The sequence below is a fragment of the Oncorhynchus kisutch genome, unplaced genomic scaffold (assembly GCF_002021735.2).
Source record: "Oncorhynchus kisutch isolate 150728-3 unplaced genomic scaffold, Okis_V2 scaffold1068, whole genome shotgun sequence".
NCBI classification, from domain to species: domain Eukaryota; kingdom Metazoa; phylum Chordata; class Actinopteri; order Salmoniformes; family Salmonidae; genus Oncorhynchus; species Oncorhynchus kisutch.
This window is the reverse complement of record NW_022263013.1, coordinates 35,915-59,809: the sequence shown is the minus strand read 5'-3', so window position 1 is coordinate 59,809 and position 23,895 is coordinate 35,915. Positions and strand designations below refer to the sequence as shown.

The window sequence follows — 23,895 nt, the reverse complement described above, 5'->3', positions numbered from 1 at the left end:
GCCAGTCTCTCTCTACTGTCTCAGCCTGGGTTAGGGCCAGTCTCTCTCTACTGTCTCAGCCTGGGTTAGGGCCAGTCACTCTCTACTGTCTTAGCCTGGGTTAGGGCCAGTCTCTCTCTACTGTCTCTTAGCCTGGGTTAGGGCCAGTCTCTCTCTACTGTCTCAGCCTGGGTTAGGGCCAGTCTCTCTCTACTGTCTCAGCCTGGGTTAGGGCCAGTCTCTCTCTACTGTCTCAGCCTGGGTTAGGGCCAGTCTCTCTCTACTGTCTCTCAGCCTGGGTTAGGGCCAGTCTCTCTCTACTGTCTCAGCCTGGGTTAGGGCCAGTCTCTCTCTACTGTCTCTTAGCCTGGGTTAGGGCCAGTCTCTCTCTACTGTCTCTTAGCCTGGGTTAGGGCCAGTCTCTCTCTACTGTCTCTCAGCCTGGGTTAGGGCCAGTCTCTCTCTACTGTCTCAGCCTGGGTTAGGGCCAGTCTCTCTCTACTGTCTCAGCCTGGGTTAGGGCCAGTCTCTCTCTACTGTCTCAGCCTGGGTTAGGGCCAGTCTCTCTCTACTGTCTCTCAGCCTGGGTTAGGGCCAGTCTCTCTCTACTGTCTCTCAGCCTGGGTTAGGGCCAGTCTCTCTCTACTGTCTCTCAGCCTGGGTTAGGGCCAGTCTCTCTCTACTGTCTCTCAGCCTGGGTTAGGGCCAGTCTCTCTCTACTGTCTCTCAGCCTGGGTTAGGGCCAGTCTCTCTCTACTGTCTCAGCCTGGGTTAGGGCCAGTCTCTCTCTACTGTCTCAGCCTGGGTTAGGGCCAGTCTCTCTCTACTGTCTCTCAGCCTGGGTTAGGGCCAGTCTCTCTCTACTGTCTCTTAGCCTGGGTTAGGGCCAGTCTCTCTCTACTGTCTCTTAGCCTGGGTTAGGGCCAGTCTCTCTCTACTGTCTCTCAGCCTGGGTTAGGGCCAGTCTCTCTCTACTGTCTCTTAGCCTGGGTTAGGGCCAGTCTCTCTCTACTGTCTCTTAGCCTGGGTTAGGGCCAGTCTCTCTCTACTGTCTCAGCCTGGGTTAGGGCCAGTCTCTCTCTACTGTCTCTCAGCCTGGGTTAGGGCCAGTCTCTCTCTACTGTCTCAGCCTGGGTTAGGGCCAGTCTCTCTCTACTGTCTCTTAGCCTGGGTTAGGGCCAGTCTCTCTCTACTGTCTCTCAGCCTGGGTTAGGGCCAGTCTCTCTCTACTGTCTCAGCCTGGGTTAGGGCCAGTCTCTCTCTACTGTCTCTCAGCCTGGGTTAGGGCCAGTCTCTCTCTACTGTCTCTCAGCCTGGGTTAGGGCCAGTCTCTCTCTACTGTCTCTTAGCCTGGGTTAGGGCCAGTCTCTCTCTACTGTCTCTCAGCCTGGGTTAGGGCCAGTCTCTCTCTACTGTCTCAGCCTGGGTTAGGGCCAGTCTCTCTCTACTGTCTCTTAGCCTGGGTTAGGGCCAGTCTCTCTCTACTGTCTCTCAGCCTGGGTTAGGGCCAGTCTCTCTCTACTGTCTCTAGCCTGGGTTAGGGCCAGTCTCTCTCTACTGTCTCTCAGCCTGGGTTAGGGCCAGTCTCTCTCTACTGTCTCAGCCTGGGTTAGGGCCAGTCTCTCTCTACTGTCTCAGCCTGGGTTAGGGCCAGTCTCTCTCTACTGTCTCTCAGCCTGGGTTAGGGCCAGTCTCTCTCTACTGTCTCAGCCTGGGTTAGGGCCAGTCTCTCTCTACTGTCTCTCAGCCTGGGTTAGGGCCAGTCTCTCTCTACTGTCTCAGCCTGGGTTAGGGCCAGTCTCTCTCTACTGTCTCAGCCTGGGTTAGGGCCAGTCTCTCTCTACTGTCTCTCAGCCTGGGTTAGGGCCAGTCTCTCTCTACTGTCTCTCAGCCTGGGTTAGGGCCAGTCTCTCTCTACTGTCTCTCAGCCTGGGTTAGGGCCAGTCTCTCTCTACTGTCTCTTAGCCTGGGTTAGGGCCAGTCTCTCTCTACTGTCTCAGCCTGGGTTAGGGCCAGTCTCTCTCTACTGTCTCAGCCTGGGTTAGGGCCAGTCTCTCTCTACTGTCTCTCAGCCTGGGTTAGGGCCAGTCTCTCTCTACTGTCTCTTAGCCTGGGTTAGGGCCAGTCTCTCTCTACTGTCTCTTAGCCTGGGTTAGGGCCAGTCTCTCTCTACTGTCTCTCAGCCTGGGTTAGGGCCAGTCTCTCTACTGTCTCTTAGCCTGGGTTAGGGCCAGTCTCTCTCTACTGTCTCAGCCTGGGTTAGGGCCAGTCTCTCTCTACTGTCTCAGCCTGGGTTAGGGCCAGTCTCTCTCTACTGTCTCTCAGCCTGGGTTAGGGCCAGTCTCTCTCTACTGTCTCTTAGCCTGGGTTAGGGCCAGTCTCTCTCTACTGTCTCTTAGCCTGGGTTAGGGCCAGTCTCTCTCTACTGTCTCTCAGCCTGGGTTAGGGCCAGTCTCTCTCTACTGTCTCTTAGCCTGGGTTAGGGCCAGTCTCTCTCTACTGTCTCTTAGCCTGGGTTAGGGCCAGTCTCTCTCTACTGTCTCAGCCTGGGTTAGGGCCAGTCTCTCTCTACTGTCTCTTAGCCTGGGTTAGGGCCAGTCTCTCTCTACTGTCTCAGCCTGGGTTAGGGCCAGTCTCTCTCTACTGTCTCAGCCTGGGTTAGGGCCAGTCTCTCTCTACTGTCTCTCAGCCTGGGTTAGGGCCAGTCTCTCTCTACTGTCTCTTAGCCTGGGTTAGGGCCAGTCTCTCTCTACTGTCTCAGCCTGGGTTAGGGCCAGTCTCTCTCTACTGTCTCAGCCTGGGTTAGGGCCAGTCTCTCTCTACTGTCTCAGCCTGGGTTAGGGCCAGTCTCTCTCTACTGTCTCTCAGCCTGGGTTAGGGCCAGTCTCTCTCTACTGTCTCAGCCTGGGTTAGGGCCAGTCATCTCTCTACTGTCTCAGCCTGGGTTAAGGCCAGTCACTCTCCTACTGTCTCAGCCTGGGTTAGGGCCAGTCTCTCTCTACTGTCTCAGCCTGGGTTAGGGCCAGTCTCTCTCTACTGTCTCAGCCTGGGTTAGGGCCAGTCTCTCTCTACTGTCTCAGCCTGGGTTAGGGCCAGTCACTCTCTACTGTCTCAGCCTGGGTTAGGGCCAGTCACTCTACTGTCTTAGCCTGGGTTAGGGCCAGTCTCTTTCTACTGTCTCTTAGCCTGGGTTAGGGCCAGTCTCTCTCTACTGTCTCAGCCTGGTTAGGGCCAGTCTGTTTCTACTGTCTCAGCCTGGGTTAGGGCCAGTCTCTTTCTACTGTCTCAGCCTGGGTTAGGGCCAGTCACTCTCTACTGTCTTAGCCTGGGTTAGGGCCAGTCTCTTTCTACTGTCTCTTAGCCTGGGTTAGGGCCAGTCTCTCTCTACTGTCTCAGCCTGGGTTAGGACCAGTCCTGTTTCTACTGTTCTCTCAGCCTGGGTTAGGGCCAGTCACTCTCTACTGTCTCAGCCTGGGTTAGGGCCAGTCTCTCTCTACTGTCCTCAGCCTGGGTTAGGGCCAGTCTCTCTCTACTGTCTATCAGCCTGGGTTAGGGCCAGTCCTCTCTCTACTGTCTCAGCCTGGGTTAGGGCCAGTCTCTCTCTACTGTATCTTAGCCTGGGTTAGGGACAGTCTCTCTCTACTGTCTATTAGCCTGGGTTAGGGCCAGTCTCTCTCTACTGTCTCTCAGCCTGGGTTAGGGCCAGTCTCTATCCACTGTCTCTTAGCCTGGGTTAGGGCCAGTCTCTCTCTACTGTCTCAGCATGGGTTAGGGCCAGTCTCTCTCTACTGTCTCAGCCTGGGTTAGGGCCAGTCTCTCTCTACTGGCTCTCAGCCTGGGTTAGGGCCAGTCTCTCTCTACTGTCTCTCAGCCTGGGTTAGGGCCAGTCTCTCTCTACTGTCTCTCAGCCTGGGTTAGGGCCAGTCTCTCTCTACTGTCTCTCAGCCTGGGTTAGGGCCAGTCTCTTTCTACTGTCTCTTAGCCTGGGTTAGGGCCAGTCTCTCTCTACTGTCTCAGCATGGGTTAGGGCCAGTCTCTCTCTACTGTCTCAGCCTGGGTTAGGGCCAGTCTCTCTCTACTGTCTCTCAGCCTGGGTTAGGGCCAGTCTCTCTCTACTGTCTCTTAGCCTGGGTTAGGGCCAGTCTCTCTCTACTGTCTCTTAGCCTGGGTTAGGGCCAGTCCTCTCTCTACTGTCTCTCAGCCTGGGTTAGGGCCAGTCTCTCTCTACTGTCTCTTAGCCTGGGTTAGGGCCAGTCTCTCTCTACTGTCCTTAGCCTGGGTTAGGGCCAGTCTCTCTCTACTGTCTCAGCCTGGGTTAGGGCCAGTCCTCTCTCTACTGTCTCTTAGCCTGGGTCAGGCCCAGTCTCTCTCTACTGTCTCAGCCTGGGTTAGGGCCAGTCTCTCTCTACTGTATCTTAGCCTGGGTTAGGGACAGTCTCTCTCTACTGTCTATTAGCCTGGGTTAGGGCCAGTCTCTCTCTACTGTCTCTCAGCCTGGGTTAGGGCCAGTCTCTATCCACTGTCTCTTAGCCTGGGTTAGGGCCAGTCTCTCTCTACTGTCTCAGCATGGGTTAGGGCCAGTCTCTCTCTACTGTCTCAGCCTGGGTTAGGGCCAGTCTCTCTCTACTGGCTCTCAGCCTGGGTTAGGGCCAGTCTCTCTCTACTGTCTCTCAGCCTGGGTTAGGGCCAGTCTCTCTCTACTGTCTCTCAGCCTGGGTTAGGGCCAGTCTCTCTCTACTGTCTCTCAGCCTGGGTTAGGGCCAGTCTCTTTCTACTGTCTCTTAGCCTGGGTTAGGGCCAGTCTCTCTCTACTGTCTCAGCATGGGTTAGGGCCAGTCTCTCTCTACTGTCTCAGCCTGGGTTAGGGCCAGTCTCTCTCTACTGTCTCTCAGCCTGGGTTAGGGCCAGTCTCTCTCTACTGTCTCTTAGCCTGGGTTAGGGCCAGTCTCTCTCTACTGTCTCTTAGCCTGGGTTAGGGCCAGTCTCTCTCTACTGTCTCTCAGCCTGGGTTAGGGCCAGTCTCTCTCTACTGTCTCTTAGCCTGGGTTAGGGCCAGTCTCTCTCTACTGTCTCTTAGCCTGGGTTAGGGCCAGTCTCTCTCTACTGTCTCAGCCTGGGTTAGGGCCAGTCTCTCTCTACTGTCTCTTAGCCTGGGTCAGGCCCAGTCTCTCTCTACTGTCTCAGCCTGGGTTAGGGCCAGTCTCTCTCTACTGTCTCAGCCTGGGTTAGGGCCAGTCTCTCTCTACTGTCTCTCAGCCTGGGTTAGGGCCAGTCTCTCTCTACTGTCTCTTAGCCTGGGTCAGGGCCAGTCTCTCTCTACTGTCTCTCAGCCTGGGTTAGGGCCAGTCTCTTTCTACTGTCTCTTAGCCTGGGTTAGGGCCAGTCTCTCTCTACTGTCTCAGCATGGGTTAGGGCCAGTCTCTCTCTACTGTCTCAGCCTGGGTTAGGGCCAGTCTCTCTCTACTGTCTCTCAGCCTGGGTTAGGGCCAGTCTCTCTCTACTGTCTCTTAGCCTGGGTTAGGGCCAGTCTCTCTCTACTGTCTCTTAGCCTGGGTTAGGGCCAGTCTCTCTCTACTGTCTCTCAGCCTGGGTTAGGGCCAGTCTCTCTCTACTGTCTCTTAGCCTGGGTTAGGGCCAGTCTCTCTCTACTGTCTCTTAGCCTGGGTTAGGGCCAGTCTCTCTCTACTGTCTCAGCCTGGGTTAGGGCCAGTCTCTCTCTACTGTCTCTTAGCCTGGGTCAGGCCCAGTCTCTCTCTACTGTCTCAGCCTGGGTTAGGGCCAGTCTCTCTCTACTGTCTCAGCCTGGGTTAGGGCCAGTCTCTCTCTACTGTCTCTCAGCCTGGGTTAGGGCCAGTCTCTCTCTACTGTCTCTTAGCCTGGGTCAGGGCCAGTCTCTCTCTACTGTCTCTTAGCCTGGGTTAGGGCCAGTCTCTCTCTACTGTCTCAGCCTGGGTTAGGGCCAGTCTCTCTCTACTGTCTCAGCCTGGGTTAGGGCCAGTCTCTCTCTACTGTCTCAGCCTGGGTTAGGGCCAGTCTGTTTCTACTGTCTCAGCCTGGGTTAGGGCCAGTCTCTCTCTACTGTCTCTTAGCCTGGGTTAGGGCCAGTCTCTCTCTACTGTCTCAGCCTGGGTTAGGGCCAGTCTCTCTCTACTGTCTCAGCCTGGGTTAGGGCCAGTCTCTCTCTACTGTCTCAGCCTGGGTTAGGGCCAGTCTGTTTCTACTGTCTCTCAGCCTGGGTTAGGGCCAGTCTCTCTCTACTGTCTCAGCCTGGGTTAGGGCCAGTCTCTCTCTACTGTCTCAGCCTGGGTTAAGGCCAGTCACTCTCTACTGTCTCAGCCTGGGTTAGGGCCAGTCTCTCTCTACTGTCTCAGCCTGGGTTAGGGCCAGTCTCTCTCTACTGTCTCAGCCTGGGTTAGGGCCAGTCTCTCTCTACTGTCTCAGCCTGGGTTAGGGCCAGTCACTCTCTACTGTCTCAGCCTGGGTTAGGGCCAGTCACTCTCTACTGTCTTAGCCTGGGTTAGGGCCAGTCTCTTTCTACTGTCTCTTAGCCTGGGTTAGGGCCAGTCTCTCTCTACTGTCTCAGCCTGGGTTAGGGCCAGTCTGTTTCTACTGTCTCAGCCTGGGTTAGGGCCAGTCTCTTTCTACTGTCTCAGCCTGGGTTAGGGCCAGTCACTCTCTACTGTCTTAGCCTGGGTTAGGGCCAGTCTCTTTCTACTGTCTCTTAGCCTGGGTTAGGGCCAGTCTCTCTCTACTGTCTCAGCCTGGGTTAGGGCCAGTCTGTTTCTACTGTCTCTCAGCCTGGGTTAGGGCCAGTCACTCTCTACTGTCTCAGCCTGGGTTAGGGCCAGTCTCTCTCTACTGTCTCAGCCTGGGTTAGGGCCAGTCTCTTTCTACTGTCTCTTAGCCTGGGTTAGGGCCAGTCACTCTCTACTGTCTCAGCCTGGGTTAGGGCCAGTCACTCTCTACTGTCTCAGCCTGGGTTAGGGCCAGTCACTCTCTACTGTCTTAGCCTGGGTTAGGGCCAGTCTCTTTCTACTGTCTCTTAGCCTGGGTTAGGGCCAGTCTCTCTCTACTGTCTCAGCCTGGGTTAGGGCCAGTCTGTTTCTACTGTCTCAGCCTGGGTTAGGGCCTGTCTCTTTCTACTGTCTCAGCCTGGGTTAGGGCCAGTCACTCTCTACTGTCTTAGCCTGGGTTAGGGCCAGTCTCTTTCTACTGTGTCTTAGCCTGGGTTAGGGCCAGTCTCTCTCTACTGTCTCAGCCTGGGTTAGGGCCAGTCTGTTTCTACTGTCTCTCAGCCTGGGTTAGGGCCAGTCACTCTCTACTGTCTCAGCCTGGGTTAGGGCCAGTCTCTTTCTACTGTCTCTTAGCCTGGGTTAGGACCAGTCTCTCTCTACTGTCTCTCAGCCCGGGTTAGGGCCAGTCTCTCTCTACTGTCTCAGCCTGGGTTAGGGCCAGTCTCTCTCTACTGTCTCTCAGCCTGAGTTAGGGCCAGTCTCTTTCTACTGTCTCTCAGCCTGGGTTAGGGCCAGTCACTCTCTACTGTCTCTTAGCCTGGGTTAGGGCCAGTCTCTCTCTACTGTCTCTCAGCCTGGGTTAGGGCCAGTCTGTTTCTACTGTCTCAGCCTGGGTTAGGGCCAGTCTCTCTCTACTGTCTCTCAGCCTGGGTTAGGGCCAGTCTCTTTCTACTGTCTCTCAGCCTGGGTTAGGGCCAGTCACTCTCTACTGTCTCTTAGCCTGGGTTAGGGCCAGTCTCGATCTACTGTCTCTCAGCCTGGGTTAGGGCCAGTCTGTTTCTACTGTCTCAGCATGGGTTATTGCCAGTCACTCTCTACTGTCTCTTAGCCTGGGTTAGGGCCAGTCTCTCTCTACTGTCTCTCAGCCTGGGTTAGGGCCAGTCACTCTCTACTGTCTCCTAGCCTGGGTTAGGGCCAGTCTGTTTCTACTGTCTCTCAGCCTGGGTTAGGGCCAGTCTGTTTCTACCGTCTCAGCCTGGGTTAGGGCCAGTCTCTCTCTACTGTCTCAGCCTGGGTTAGGGCCAGTCTCTCTCTACTGTCTATCAGCCTGGGTTAGGGCCAGTCTCTCTCTACTGTCTCAGCCTGGGTTAGGGCCAGTCTCTCTCTACTGTATCTTAGCCTGGGTTAGGGACAGTCTCTCTCTACTGTCTATTAGCCTGGGTTAGGGCCAGTCTCTCTCTACTGTCTCTCAGCCTGGGTTAGGGCCAGTCTCTATCCACTGTCTCTTAGCCTGGGTTAGGGCCAGTCTCTCTCTACTGTCTCAGCATGGGTTAGGGCCAGTCTCTCTCTACTGTCTCAGCCTGGGTTAGGGCCAGTCTCTCTCTACTGGCTCTCAGCCTGGGTTAGGGCCAGTCTCTCTCTACTGTCTCTCAGCCTGGGTTAGGGCCAGTCTCTCTCTACTGTCTCTCAGCCTGGGTTAGGGCCAGTCTCTCTCTACTGTCTCTCAGCCTGGGTTAGGGCCAGTCTCTTTCTACTGTCTCTTAGCCTGGGTTAGGGCCAGTCTCTCTCTACTGTCTCAGCATGGGTTAGGGCCAGTCTCTCTCTACTGTCTCAGCCTGGGTTAGGGCCAGTCTCTCTCTACTGTCTCTCAGCCTGGGTTAGGGCCAGTCTCTCTCTACTGTCTCTTAGCCTGGGTTAGGGCCAGTCTCTCTCTACTGTCTCTTAGCCTGGGTTAGGGCCAGTCTCTCTCTACTGTCTCTCAGCCTGGGTTAGGGCCAGTCTCTCTCTACTGTCTCTTAGCCTGGGTTAGGGCCAGTCTCTCTCTACTGTCTTTTAGCCTGGGTTAGGGCCAGTCTCTCTCTACTGTCTCAGCCTGGGTTAGGGCCAGTCTCTCTCTACTGTCTCTTAGCCTGGGTCAGGCCCAGTCTCTCTCTACTGTCTCAGCCTGGGTTAGGGCCAGTCTCTCTCTACTGTCTCAGCCTGGGTTAGGGCCAGTCTCTCTCTACTGTCTCTCAGCCTGGGTTAGGGCCAGTCTCTCTCTACTGTCTCTTAGCCTGGGTCAGGGCCAGTCTCTCTCTACTGTCTCTTAGCCTGGGTTAGGGCCAGTCTCTCTCTACTGTCTCAGCCTGGGTTAGGGCCAGTCTCTCTCTACTGTCTCAGCCTGGGTTAGGGCCAGTCTCTCTCTACTGTCTCAGCCTGGGTTAGGGCCAGTCTGTTTCTACTGTCTCAGCCTGGGTTAGGGCCAGTCTCTCTCTACTGTCTCTTAGCCTGGGTTAGGGCCAGTCTCTCTCTACTGTCTCAGCCTGGGTTAGGGCCAGTCTCTCTCTACTGTCTCAGCCTGGGTTAGGGCCAGTCTCTCTCTACTGTCTCAGCCTGGGTTAGGGCCAGTCTGTTTCTACTGTCTCTCAGCCTGGGTTAGGGCCAGTCTCTCTCTACTGTCTCAGCCTGGGTTAGGGCCAGTCTCTCTCTACTGTCTCAGCCTGGGTTAAGGCCAGTCACTCTCTACTGTCTCAGCCTGGGTTAGGGCCAGTCTCTCTCTACTGTCTCAGCCTGGGTTAGGGCCAGTCTCTCTCTACTGTCTCAGCCTGGGTTAGGGCCAGTCTCTCTCTACTGTCTCAGCCTGGGTTAGGGCCAGTCACTCTCTACTGTCTCAGCCTGGGTTAGGGCCAGTCACTCTCTACTGTCTTAGCCTGGGTTAGGGCCAGTCTCTTTCTACTGTCTCTTAGCCTGGGTTAGGGCCAGTCTCTCTCTACTGTCTCAGCCTGGGTTAGGGCCAGTCTGTTTCTACTGTCTCAGCCTGGGTTAGGGCCAGTCTCTTTCTACTGTCTCAGCCTGGGTTAGGGCCAGTCACTCTCTACTGTCTTAGCCTGGGTTAGGGCCAGTCTCTTTCTACTGTCTCTTAGCCTGGGTTAGGGCCAGTCTCTCTCTACTGTCTCAGCCTGGGTTAGGGCCAGTCTGTTTCTACTGTCTCTCAGCCTGGGTTAGGGCCAGTCACTCTCTACTGTCTCAGCCTGGGTTAGGGCCAGTCTCTCTCTACTGTCTCAGCCTGGGTTAGGGCCAGTCTCTTTCTACTGTCTCTTAGCCTGGGTTAGGGCCAGTCACTCTCTACTGTCTCAGCCTGGGTTAGGGCCAGTCACTCTCTACTGTCTCAGCCTGGGTTAGGGCCAGTCACTCTCTACTGTCTTAGCCTGGGTTAGGGCCAGTCTCTTTCTACTGTCTCTTAGCCTGGGTTAGGGCCAGTCTCTCTCTACTGTCTCAGCCTGGGTTAGGGCCAGTCTGTTTCTACTGTCTCAGCCTGGGTTAGGGCCTGTCTCTTTCTACTGTCTCAGCCTGGGTTAGGGCCAGTCACTCTCTACTGTCTTAGCCTGGGTTAGGGCCAGTCTCTTTCTACTGTGTCTTAGCCTGGGTTAGGGCCAGTCTCTCTCTACTGTCTCAGCCTGGGTTAGGGCCAGTCTGTTTCTACTGTCTCTCAGCCTGGGTTAGGGCCAGTCACTCTCTACTGTCTCAGCCTGGGTTAGGGCCAGTCTCTTTCTACTGTCTCTTAGCCTGGGTTAGGACCAGTCTCTCTCTACTGTCTCTCAGCCCGGGTTAGGGCCAGTCTCTCTCTACTGTCTCAGCCTGGGTTAGGGCCAGTCTCTCTCTACTGTCTCTCAGCCTGAGTTAGGGCCAGTCTCTCTCTACTGTCTCTCAGCCTGGGTTAGGGCCAGTCACTCTCTACTGTCTCTTAGCCTGGGTTAGGGCCAGTCTCTCTCTACTGTCTCTCAGCCTGGGTTAGGGCCAGTCTGTTTCTACTGTCTCAGCCTGGGTTAGGGCCAGTCTCTCTCTACTGTCTCTCAGCCTGGGTTAGGGCCAGTCTCTTTCTACTGTCTCTCAGCCTGGGTTAGGGCCAGTCACTCTCTACTGTCTCTTAGCCTGGGTTAGGGCCAGTCTCGATCTACTGTCTCTCAGCCTGGGTTAGGGCCAGTCTGTTTCTACTGTCTCAGCATGGGTTATTGCCAGTCACTCTCTACTGTCTCTTAGCCTGGGTTAGGGCCAGTCTCTCTCTACTGTCTCTCAGCCTGGGTTAGGGCCAGTCACTCTCTACTGTCTCCTAGCCTGGGTTAGGGCCAGTCTGTTTCTACTGTCTCTCAGCCTGGGTTAGGGCCAGTCTGTTTCTACCGTCTCAGCCTGGGTTAGGGCCAGTCTCTCTCTACTGTCTCAGCCTGGGTTAGGGCCAGTCTCTCTCTACTGTCTCTCAGCCTGGGTTAGGGCCAGTCTCTCTCTACTGTCTCAGCCTGGGTTAGGGCCAGTCACTCTCTACTGTCTCAGCCTGGGTTAGGGCCAGTCTCTCTCTACTGTCTCTCAGCCTGGGTTAGGGCCAGTCTCTTTCTACTGTCTCTTAGCCTGGGTTAGGGCCAGTCTCTCTCTACTGTCTCAGCATGGGTTAGGGCCAGTCTCTCTCTATTGTCTCAGCCTGGGTTAGGGCCAGTCTCTCTCTACTGTCTCTCAGCCTGGGTTAGGGCCAGTCTCTCTCTAATGTCTCTTAGCCTGGGTTAGGGCCAGTCTCTCTCTACTGTCTCTTAGCCTGGGTTAGGGCCAGTCTCTCTCTACTGTCTCTCAGCCTGGGTTAGGGCCAGTCTCTCTCTACTGTCTCTTAGCCTGGGTTAGGGCCAGTCTCTCTCTACTGTCTCTTAGCCTGGGTTAGGGCCAGTCTCTCTCTACTGTCTCAGCCTGGGTTAGGGCCAGTCTCTTCTACTGTCTCTTAGCCTGGGTCAGGGCCAGTCTCTCTCTACTGTCTCAGCCTGGGTTAGGGCCAGTCTCTCTCTACTGTCTCAGCCTGGGTTAGGGCCAGTCTCTCTCTACTGTCTCTCAGCCTGGGTTAGGGCCAGTCTCTCTCTACTGTCTCTTAGCCTGGGTCAGGGCCAGTCTCTCTCTACTGTCTCTCAGCCTGGGTTAGGGCCAGTCTCTCTCTACTGTCTCTTAGCCTGGGTCAGGGCCAGTCTCTCTCTACTGTCTCTTAGCCTGGGTTAGGGCCAGTCTCTCTCTACTGTCTCAGCCTGGGTTAGGGCCAGTCTCTCTCTACTGTCTCAGCCTGGGTTAGGGCCAGTCTCTCTCTACTGTCTCAGCCTGGGTTAGGGCCAGTCTGTTTCTACTGTCTCAGCCTGGGTTAGGGCCAGTCTCTCTCTACTGTCTCTTAGCCTGGGTTAGGGCCAGTCTCTCTCTACTGTCTCAGCCTGGGTTAGGGCCAGTCTCTCTCTACTGTCTCAGCCTGGGTTAGGACCAGTCTCTCTCTACTGTCTCAGCCTGGGTTAGGGCCAGTCATCAGTCATGTCCCTCGTGTTGACTCCAGTTTATGTATCAGTCATGTCCCTCATGTTGACTCCAGTTTATTTATCAGTCATGTCCCTCGTGTTGACTCCAGTTTATTTATCAGTCATGTCCCTCGTGTTGACTCCAGTTTATTTATCAGTCATGTCCCTCGTGTTGACGCCAGTTTATGTATCAGTCATGTCCCTCGTGTTGACTCCAGTTTATTTATCAGTCATGTCCCTGTCGCTGTGCTGCGCTTAGCAGAGAGGAGAGGAGTGTGGAGGAGTTAAGAGGTGTTAAGAGGAGTAGTGAGGAGTTAAGAGGAGTTAAGAGGAGTAGTGAGGAGTTAAAAGGAGTTAAGAGGAGTAGTGAGGAGTTAAGAGGATTAGTGAGGAGTAGTGAGAAGTTAAGTGGAGTTAAGAGGAGTAGTGAGGAGTTATGAGGAGTTAAGAGGGGTATTGAGGAGTTAAGAGGAGTAGTGAGGAGTTAAGAGGGGTTAAGAGGAGTAGTGAGGAGTAGTGAGGAGTTAAAAGGAGTTAAGAGGAGTAGTGAGGAGTTAAGAGGAGCAGTGAGGAGTAGTGAGAAGTTAAGTGGAGTTAAGAGGAGTAGTGAGGAGTTATGAGGAGTTAAGAGGGGTAGTGAGGAGTTAAGAGGAGTTGTGAGGAGTTAAGAGGAGTAGTGAGGAGTTAAGAGGAGTTATGAGGAGTAGTGAGGAGTTAAGAGGAGTAGTGAGGAGTAGTGAGGAGTTCAGAGGAGTAGTGAGGAGTAGTGAGGAGTTAAGAGGAGTTGTGAGGAGTTAAGAGGAGTAGTGAGGAGTTAAGAGGAGTTATGAGGAGTAGTGAGGAGTTGTGAGGAGTAGTGAGGAGTTCAGAGGAGTAGTGAGGAGTAGTGAGGAGTTAAGAGGAGTAGTGCTACTACCAAGGGTTACTCTTTTTTCTGTCTGTCTCTCTCTGTCTCTCTCTCTCTCCCCCTCTCTCTCTCTCTCTCTCTCCCTCTCTCTCTCTCTCTCTCTCTCTCTCTCTCTCTCTCTCTCTCTCTCTCTCTCTCTCTCTCTCTCTCTCTCTCTCTCTCTGTGTGTGTGTCTGCCTCACACTAATCTTCTTCCTCTCTCTTTCTGTTCCCTTTTTTCCTCCCTTCCTCCCGCCCCTCCATCACCATCATCATCACCCCCTCCTCTCTTCCTCATCTCCTCCTCTCCTCATCCTTTCCTCCCACTCCTCCTCTCCTCCTCCTCCTCTCCTCCTCCTCCTCCTCCTCTTCCTCCTCTCCTCCCACTCCTCCTCTCCTCCTCCCCCTCTCCTCCTCCTCTCCTCCCCTCCTCCTCCTCCTCCTCCTCTCCAGGGTATCTGGTCTTGTGTCCACGGGGTCCATATAGAGTTAAAGAAGAAGCCTCCGGAGTTGGACTTCTCTCCTCAGGCCAACATGTTACACCTTCTGAAGTCAGCTAAGAAGATCACCCTGTCTTCTTCATCTCCTAAACGTTCCCCGGCCCTGCTGCAGCCTGGTATCATCAACATGATGAAAGGTATGATAAACCCATGACCTCTAACCCCTGACCCCTGACACATCTCTAACCCAGCAACAAAAATGATAGAATTACAGGAACCTTTCCAAAAAAAAACTACATGGTTGGAGGTTTTCAAATTCCCTGGGAATATTCCAGCCGGGACTTCAGGGAAAATGTGCTACTTACATTTTTGGAACTTTTAAATTAAATTCATGATTATATTATTATTATACCCTTTGATTCTTCAAGAATGTAACTTCAAAATGCCTCATCAGCTTATTTCAACTGTCGTACCCGATGATGTATATACATCTTGAACTGCTGATGCTATGAGATGCTTTGGAGGTACAAGTCGGCCATATTGGCACTCCCAATGCAAATGTACACGTCTTTAAGTAAAGTAACATTAGTCATCTCTAACAATTACGTATTTAAGTATTTTTCTTTGTTGTTGTAGAGGGGACAGTAACATTAGTCATCTCTAACAGTTATACTTTAAGCCAATTTTTTTTTAAAGATATATTTTTGGGTATTTGTTGAATTAATGATTAGATAATGATAATATAATTTAAAAGTATCAATTAAAGTGTTGGTAGAAAAAGAAACGTTTAAAAACCGAACGTAGACATTATAAATGTAGTAACAGAACCCCACAGTAGAGGTGTAGACAAAATAAATGTAGTAACAGAACCCCACAGTAGAGGTGTAGACATAATACATGTAGTAACAGAACCCCACAGTAGAGGTGTAGACATAATAAATGTAGTAACAGAACCCCACAGTAGAGGTGTAGACATAATAAATGTAGTAACAGAACCCCACAGTAGAGGTGTAGACATCATAAATGTAGTAACAGAACCCCACAGTAGAGGTGTAGACATCATAAATGTAGTAACAGAACCCCACAGTAGAGGTGTAGACATAATAAATGTAGTAACAGAACCCCACAGTAGAGGTGTAGACATCATAAATGTAGTAACAGAACCCCACAGTAGAGGTGTAGACATTATAAATGTAGTAACAGAACCCCACAGTAGAAGTGTAGATTCAGTATTCAGGTAGTCTCTATAGATTATAGATGTTATACTGTCTCCAGGTGGTCTCTATGTTATATATGTTATACTGTCTCCAGGTGGTCTCTATGTTATAGATGTTATACTGTCTCCAGGTGGTCTCTATAGATTATAGATGTTATACTGTCTCTAGGAGGTCTCTATAGATTATAGATGTTATACTGTCTCCAGGAGGTCTCTATAGATTATAGATGTTATACTGTCTCCAGGAGGTCTCTATAGATTATAGATGTTATACTGTCTCCAGGAGGTCTCTATAGATTATAGATGTTATACTGTCTCCAGGAGGTCTCTATGTTATAGATGTTATACTGTCTCCAGGTGGTCTCTATAGATTATAGATGTTATACTGTCTCCAGGTGGTCTCTATGTTATAGATGTTATACTGTCTCCAGGAGGTCTCTATAGATTATAGATGTTATACTGTCTCCAGGTGGTCTCTATAGATTATAGATGTTATACTGTCTCCAGGAGGTCTCTATGTTATAGATGTTATACTGTCTCCAGGAGGTCTCTATGTTATAGATGTTATACTGTCTCCAGGAGGTCTCTATGTTATAGATGTTATACTGTCTCCAGGAGGTCTCTATAGAGTATAGATGTTATACTGTCTCCAGTTGGTCTCTATAGATTATAGATGTTATACTGTCTCCAGGAGGTCTCTATAGATTATAGATGTTATACTGTCTCCAGGTGGTCTCTATAGATTATAGATGTTATACTGTCTCCAGGAAGTCTCTATAGATTATAGATGTTATACTGTCTCCAGGAGGTCTCTATGTTATAGATGTTATACTGTCTCCAGGTGGTCTCTATGTTATAGATGTTATACTGTCTCCAGGAGGTCTCTATAGATTATAGATGTTATACTGTCTCCAGGTGGTCTCTATGTTATAGCTGTTATACTGTCTCCAGGAGGTCTCTATATAGTATAGATGTTATACTGTCTCCAGTTGGTCTCTATAGATTATAGATGTTATACTGTCTCCAGGAGGTCTCTATAGATTATAGATGTTATACTGTCTCCAGGAGGTCTCTATAGATTATAGATGTTATACTGTCTCCAGGAGGTCTCTATGTTATAGATGTTATACTGTCTCCAGGTGGTCTCTATAGATTATAGATGTTATACTGTCTCCAGGTGGTCTCTATGTTATAGATGTTATACTGTCTCCAGGAGGTCTCTATAGATTATAGATGTTATACTGTCTCCAGGAGGTCTCTATAGAGTATAGATGTTATACTGTCTCCAGTTGGTCTCTATAGATTATAGATGTTATACTGTCTCCAGGAGGTCTCGATAGATTATAGATGTTATACTGTCTCCAGGTGGTCTCTATAGATTATAGATGTTATACTGTCTCCAGGAAGTCTCTATAGATTATAGATGTTATACTGTCTCCAGGAGGTCTCTATAGATTATAGATGTTATACTGTCTCCAGGTGGTCTCTATGTTATAGATGTTATACTGTCTCCAGGAGGTCTCTATGTTATAGATGTTATACTGTCTCCAGGTGGTCTCTATGTTATAGATGTTATACTGTCTCCAGGAGGTCTCTATAGATTATAGATGTTATACTGTCTCCAGGTGGTCTCTATGTTATAGCTGTTATACTGTCTCCAGGAGGTCTCTATAGAGTATAGATGTTATACTGTCTCCAGTTGGTCTCTATAGATTATAGATGTTATACTGTCTCCAGGAGGTCTCTATAGATTATAGATGTTATACTGTCTCCAGGTGGTCTCTATAGATTATAGATGTTATACTGTCTCCAGGAGGTCTCTATAGATTATAGATGTTATACTGTCTCCAGGAGGTCTCTATAGATTATAGATGTTATACTGTCTCCAGGAGGTCTCTATGTTATAGATGTTATACTGTCTCCAGGAGGTCTCTATGTTATAGATGTTATACTGTCTCCAGGAGGTCTCTATGTTATAGATGTTATACTGTCTCCAGGTGGTCTCTATGTTATAGATGTTATACTGTCTCCAGGAGGTCTCTATAGATTATAGATGTTATACTGTCTCCAGGTGGTCTCTATGTTATAGCTGTTATACTGTCTCCAGGAGGTCTCTATATAGTATAGATGTTATACTGTCTCCAGTTGGTCTCTATAGATTATAGATGTTATACTGTCTCCAGGAGGTCTCTATAGATTATAGATGTTATACTGTCTCCAGGAGGTCTCTATAGATTGTAGATGTTATACTGTCTCCAGGAGGTCTCTATGTTATAGATGTTATACTGTCTCCAGGTGGTCTCTATAGATTATAGATGTTATACTGTCTCCAGGTGGTCTCTATGTTATAGATGTTATACTGTCTCCAGGAGGTCTCTATAGATTATAGATGTTATACTGTCTCCAGGAGGTCTCTATAGAGTATAGATGTTATACTGTCTCCAGTTGGTCTCTATAGATTATAGATGTTATACTGTCTCCAGGAGGTCTCTATAGATTATAGATGTTATACTGTCTCCAGGTAGTCTCTATAGATTATAGATGTTATACTGTCTCCAGGAAGTCTCTATAGATTATAGATGTTATACTGTCTCCAGGAGGTCTCTATAGATTATAGATGTTATACTGTCTCCAGGTGGTCTCTATGTTATAGATGTTATACTGTCTCCAGGAGGTCTCTATGTTATAGATGTTATACTGTCTCCAGGTGGTCTCTATGTTATAGATGTTATACTGTCTCCAGGAGGTCTCTATAGATTATAGATGTTATACTGTCTCCAGGTGGTCTCTATGTTATAGCTGTTATACTGTCTCCAGGAGGTCTCTATAGAGTATAGATGTTATACTGTCTCCAGTTGGTCTCTATAGATTATAGATGTTATACTGTCTCCAGGAGGTCTCTATAGATTATAGATGTTATACTGTCTCCAGGTGGTCTCTATAGATTATAGATGTTATACTGTCTCCAGGAGGTCTCTATAGATTATAGATGTTATACTGTCTCCAGGAGGTCTCTATAGATTATAGATGTTATACTGTCTCCAGGTGGTCTCTATGTTATAGATGTTATACTGTCTCCAGGAGGTCTCTATAGATTATAGATGTTATACTGTCTCCAGGTGGTCTCTATGTTATAGCTGTTATACTGTCTCCAGGAGGTCTCTATAGAGTATAGATGTTATACTGTCTCCAGTTGGTCTCTATAGATTATAGATGTTATACTGTCTCCAGGAGGTCTCTATAGATTATAGATGTTATACTGTCTCCAGGTGGTCTCTATAGATTATAGATGTTATACTGTCTCCAGGAGGTCTCTATAGATTATAGATGTTATACTGTCTCCAGGAGGTCTCTATAGATTATAGATGTTATACTGTCTCCAGGAGGTCTCTATGTTATAGATGTTATACTGTCTCCAGGAGGTCTCTATGTTATAGATGTTATACTGTCTCCAGGTGGTCTCTATGTTATAGATGTTATACTGTCTCCAGGAGGTCTCTATAGATTATAGATGTTGTGCTGTCTTTTCTCTAGGTAACTCTGTCGTCAGTCTGTCTCCTAAAGGCCAGGGTGGTCTCTATAGCAACACTTCCACGCTACAGGGCTTCCTGGGTCGGCACAAAGACCTGCTGAATAACTCATCCCCAGGCCCGTACCCTGGGAAACCCAAACCCCACCCCCTCAGCCTCAACGACGTAGAGGTCAGCGTTACCGCCGACAACGGGAAACCCCACCCCCCCGGCCTGGCCGGCCCCGCTTCCAAACCCCGCGCCCTATGGAAGAAGAGCGTGGAGACGCTGAAACAAGGACCAATCCCGTTGTCCGGTCCCTCCGGTGGTCCCGCCCCCGGATCCGCTGGCTCCGCCTCTGTCCCGGGCCATGCAACAATGAAGAGCCAGCGTTACCTCCCTGAAGACCCGCCCCATTCCGACATCTCCGAGTGTTCCAGCCGGCCCCCCTCCTACATGGAATCCGATCTGGGGGGGCCCAGGATGGGGATGGGGGGGTTCAAACCCGCAAAAGACGGGCTGAAGAAACGCCCGGTGGGGGGGGTAGGAGGTATAGGAGGAGGAGGCGGCAGTGGGAGGAGTCACGAGAAGATCTATTCCATAGACTCAGACCAGGCCAGTCTACACTCCGCCCCGCTCTACCAGAGAGACAGCCTCCAGGAACCCCCCGATGTCACTCACACGCACTCCGACCTCAGACACTCTCACTCGGAGCACTCCAACGCCGTGGACGCTTCCATCCTGCAGCTGAGCGCCAGTCTGCTGCACCACAGCCACTCTGCCGACGCTGACCTCCACTCTCTGAAGGACAAGAAGTACAGCACCTACAAACACACCAGCACTGGAGCTGCCTCCTCAGGCAAAGACAAGAGCAGTAAGTATTCATGTACTATTACTGTAGTACTATAGAAGTAGTACTGTAGTTTTACTGTAGTATAGCTGTGGTATTGGAGCTGCCTCCGCCAGCAAAGACAAGAACAGTAAGTATTAATGTAGTATTACCGTAGTATTATAGAATTATTACTGTAGTGTTACTGTAGTATAGCTGTGGTATTGGAGCTGCCTCCTCCAGCAATGACAAGAACAGTAAGTATTACGGTAGTATTACTGTATTTTAACTATAGTATTATGGAAATATTACTGTAGTATTGATGTAGTAGCTGTAGTATTATAGAAAATACAAGAATAGAACTGTAGTACTGTAGTATAGCTATAGTATTATAGAAGTACAGCACCTACAAACACAACAACACTGGAGCTGCCTCCTCCATGAGGGACAAGAGCAGTAAGTATTAATGTAGTATTATAGAAGTATTATATAATTATTACTGTGGTATTTCTGTAGTATAATTCTAGTATTATAGAAGTATTACTGTAGTATAGCTGTAGTATTATAGAAGTATTATATAATTATTACTGTGTTATTTCTGTAGTATAATTCTAGTATTATAGAAGTATTACTGGAGTATAGCTGTAGTATTATAGAAGTATTATATAATTATTACTGTGCTATTACTGTAGTATAATTCTAGTATTATAGAAGTATGTAGTATAACGGTTGTATAACTGTAATACTGTAGTAAAACTATAGTATTATAGAAGTACATCACCTACAAACACAACAACACTGGAGCTGCCTCCTCCATGAGGGACAAGAGCAGTAAGTATTACTGTAGTATTATAGAAGTAGTACTGTAGTATAACTATAGTATTATAGAAGTACAACACCTACAAACACAACAACACTGGAGCTGCCTCCTCCATGAGGGACAAGAGCAGTAAGTATTAATGTAGTATTATAGAAGTAGTACTGTAGTATAGCTATAGTATTATAGAAGTACAACACCTACAAACACACCAACACTGGAGCTGCCTCCTCCATGAGGGACAAGAGCAGTAAGTATTAATGTAGTATTATAGAAGTACATCACATACAAACACAACAACACTGGAGCTGCCTCCTCCATGAGGGACAAGAGCAGTAAGTATTAATGTAGTATTATAGAAGTACATCACCTACAAACACAACAACACTGGAGCTGCCTCCTCCAGCAATGACAAGAACGGTAAGTATTACTGTAGTATAACTATAGTACTATAGAGGTATTAATATAGTATAACTATGGTATTATAGAAGTAGTAATGTGCTATAACTAGAGTACTATAGAGGTATTAATATAGTATAACTATGGTATTATAGAAGTAGTAATGTGGTATAACTAGAGTACTATAGAGGTATTAATATAGTATAACTATGGTATTATAGAGGTATTAATATAGTATAACTATGGTATTATAGAAGTAGTAATGTGCTATAACTAGAGTACTATAGAGGTATTAATATAGTATAACTATGGTATTATAGAGGTATTAATATAGTATAACTATGGTATTATAGAAGTAGTAATGTGGTATAACTAGAGTACTATAGAGGTATTAATATAGTATAACTATGGTATTATAGAAGTAGTAATGTGGTATAACTAGAGTACTATAGAGGTATTAATATAGTATAACTATGGTATTAAATGTCTACCGTGTTCTGTGGTAATCAGCACCATGTTCTGTGGTAATCAGCACCATGTCCTGTGTTAATCAGCACCATGTTCTGTGGTAATCAGCACCATGTTCTGTGGTAACCAGCACCATGTTCTGTGGTAATCAGCACCGTGTTCTGTGGTAATCAGCACCGTGTTCTGTGGTAATCAGCACCATGTTCTTTGGTAATCAGCATGTTATACATGTCTACCGTGTTCTGTGGTAATCAGCACCATGTTCTGTGGTAATCAGCACCGTGTTCTGTGGTAATCAGCACCATGTTCTGTGGTAATCAGCACCGTGTTCTGTGGTAATCAGCACTGTGTTCTGTGGTAATCAGCACCATGTTCTGTGGTAATCAGCACCATGTTCTGTGGTAATCAGCACCATGTTCTGTGGTAATCAGCACCATGTTCTGTGGTAATCAGCACCGTGTTCTGTGGTAATCAGCACCATGTTCTGTGGTAATCAGCACCATGTTCTGTGGTAATCAGCATGTTATAAATGTCTACCGTGTTCTGTGGTAATCAGCACCATGTTCTGTGGTAATCAGCACCGTGTTCTGTGGTAATCAGCACCATGTTCTGTGGTAATCAGCACCGTGTTCTGTGGTAATCAGCACCATGTTCTGTGGTAATCAGCACCATGTTCTTTGGTAATCAGCATGTTATAAATGTCTACCGTGTTCTGTGGTAATCAGCACCATGTTCTGTGGTAATCAGCACCATGTTCTGTGGTAATCAGCACCATGTTCTGTGGTAATCAGCACCATGTTCTGTGGTAATCAGCACCGTGTTCTGTGGTAATCAGCACCATGTTCTGTGGTAATCAGCACCGTGTTCTGTGGTAACCAGCACCATGTTCTGTGGTAAACAGCATGTTATAAATGTCCCTTATATTTTATTTCCTAAATTGAATTCCATTCAGTTCAGTAAACTAGAGGGGTAATTATTGTTGTCAGACATTTGACACAGATCAGAGACATCTAATCTCAGCAGCCCTCGGTTCTGTTTTGTTGCTACAGTTGGTTCTGCAAGGGACCAAAATGATAACGTACTCTTAATCAATACATGATGTTAATCAATACACCTCCTCTCCTCTCCTCTCCTCTCCTCTCCTCTCCTCTCCTCTCCTCTCCTCTCCTCTCCTCTCCTCTCCTCTCCTCTCCTCTCCTCTCCTCTCCTCTCCTCTCCTCTCCTCTCCTCTCCTCTCCTCTCCTCTCCCTTACCTTCCTCTCTCCTCTCCTCTCCTTCCCTCTCCCCTCTCTCCTCTCCTCTCCCTTACCTTCCTCTCTCCTCCCCTCTCCTCCCCTCTCCCCTCTCTCCTCTCTGCCCTCTCCTCTCATCTCTCCTCTCTCCCCTCTCCTCATCTCTCCTCTCTCTCCTCTCCTCTCTCCTCTCTCCTCTCTCCTCTCTCCTCTCCTCCTCTCCTCTCCTCCTCTCTCCTCTCTCCCCTCTCCTCCTCTCTCTAGATGGTTCCTACGATGCCCCAGGGGGCCAGAGACAGACCCATTGCCGGTCCTGTCTAGGGAAGTTATCAGGTTACTCTGGTCTGTACACAGTCCGCTCCCCTCAGAACCGCTGTGATGCCTGCATCCACCTGGGAAACCTCTACGACATCAGTGAAGACCAGCTGCAGTACCAGACCTATTCACAGGCACACGCACACTCCCCAAACGCACACTCCCCACACGCACACTCTCCACACGCACACTCCCCACACGCACACTCTCCACACGCACACTCCCCACATGCACACACACACACCCAGCACACACACCCTCACTCTGGCGGGGACATGTTCACCCACTACCTGCCTCAGAGCGAGCTGGGTCTGGTGGGCGAGGGTGATGGGTTGGTGAGTCACTACCTCCCCCCTGCCGGAACCTCCCCCCCAGGATCTCACCTCTCCACCCAGCTCAGCCGACAGCCCTCCTACGAGAACGTCCCTGAGAAGCAGCAGCAGCAGCGTCGGGGGGGCGGCAGGGAGTCAGAGCGGCAGCAGAGTCAGTTCAGAGGGTTCAGTCTGCCAGACAGGGACAACAGCAGAGATAACAACAGCTTTGGTCTCCTGGAGGATAGTCCCTATGCTAACGTCCTCACCATGCGCTCTGACCGACCCTACTCCTCCTCCCCCCTCAACCACTCTCTGGATCCCGTCCTGCCCCTCCCCCTGCCCCTCCCCCGCCGCTCCAAGTCCCTGTACCCCGACCGGCCCTCCCATAACCCCTTCCTGCAGGGCGGAGGGGGGACGGGGCAGCGAGGAGAGAACAGCCTGGCCGCAGCACAGCGCCTGGCACATGGCCGCTCCGCCACCGACCTCTACAAACAACTAGTCCCCCTGGCGATGACGCTCGGCAACCACCACGGGCATCCCCACGGCAACCACCAGGAGTTCTTCTACCCCGTGGCCTCAGAGACGGCCGTGATGTCGTACGTGATGGCTCCGCCCGCCGTGGCGGCCCAGCAGCCAATCGGCTACGTGACGGCTCCCCGGGCCTCCAGCGCCGGTGGAAACAGGCCACGCCTCTACCGACGCATGCCCAGCATCGAGTCCGACGTCTGAGACACACACACGGGAGAGAGATTGTGTGTGCTGGTGTTAGGGACAAATCTGACTTAACAAACACACACACACACAGCTGAACAGAACAGTCCTAGTCCTCAGTGTTTTCTATGAGGAGTTAAACCGCCTTCATAAACCACTAATACTATACAACCTATAAACAGGTGGTCTACCACTGACTTAACAGGAGATTAGAGGAGAGGAGAGGAGAGGAGAGGAGGGGAGGGGAGGGGAGAGGAGAGGAGAGGAGAGGAGAGGAGAGGAGAGGAGAGGAGAGGAGAGGAGAGGAGAGGAGAGGAGAGGAGAGGAGAGGAGAGGAGAGGAGAGGAGAGGAGAGGAGAGGAGAGGAGAGGAGAGGAGAGGTTGTACAGGAAAAGAGCTGAACCATACGCAGAGACTGATGGACTCATAGACTGCTCTGTGTACGCTGGGACTGGGTAGGATGATCATCTGGATGACCTCTAACTTCTGATCCCTCCTCTCCTCTGACACAACCCTGGCTGGGCTCTAAACCCGCT

The 23,895-nt window shown here is 49.9% G+C and overlaps 1 protein-coding gene across 1 annotated transcript in view; it reads left to right on the top strand.

The window, feature by feature from the left end:
- LOC116364360 (glutamate receptor ionotropic, NMDA 2A) overlaps positions 1-23,615 on the top strand; it is a 58,460-nt gene extending 34,845 nt beyond the window's left edge. The window contains exons 4-6 of the mRNA XM_031817548.1: positions 13,563-13,746; positions 18,300-19,148; positions 22,284-23,615. Of these exons, the coding sequence (XP_031673408.1) occupies positions 13,563-13,746; positions 18,300-19,148; positions 22,284-23,377 (2,127 nt within the window). The 3' untranslated portion in view covers positions 23,378-23,615. The remainder of the gene's footprint in view (positions 1-13,562; positions 13,747-18,299; positions 19,149-22,283) is intronic.
- Positions 23,616-23,895: the final 280 nt, after the last annotated feature.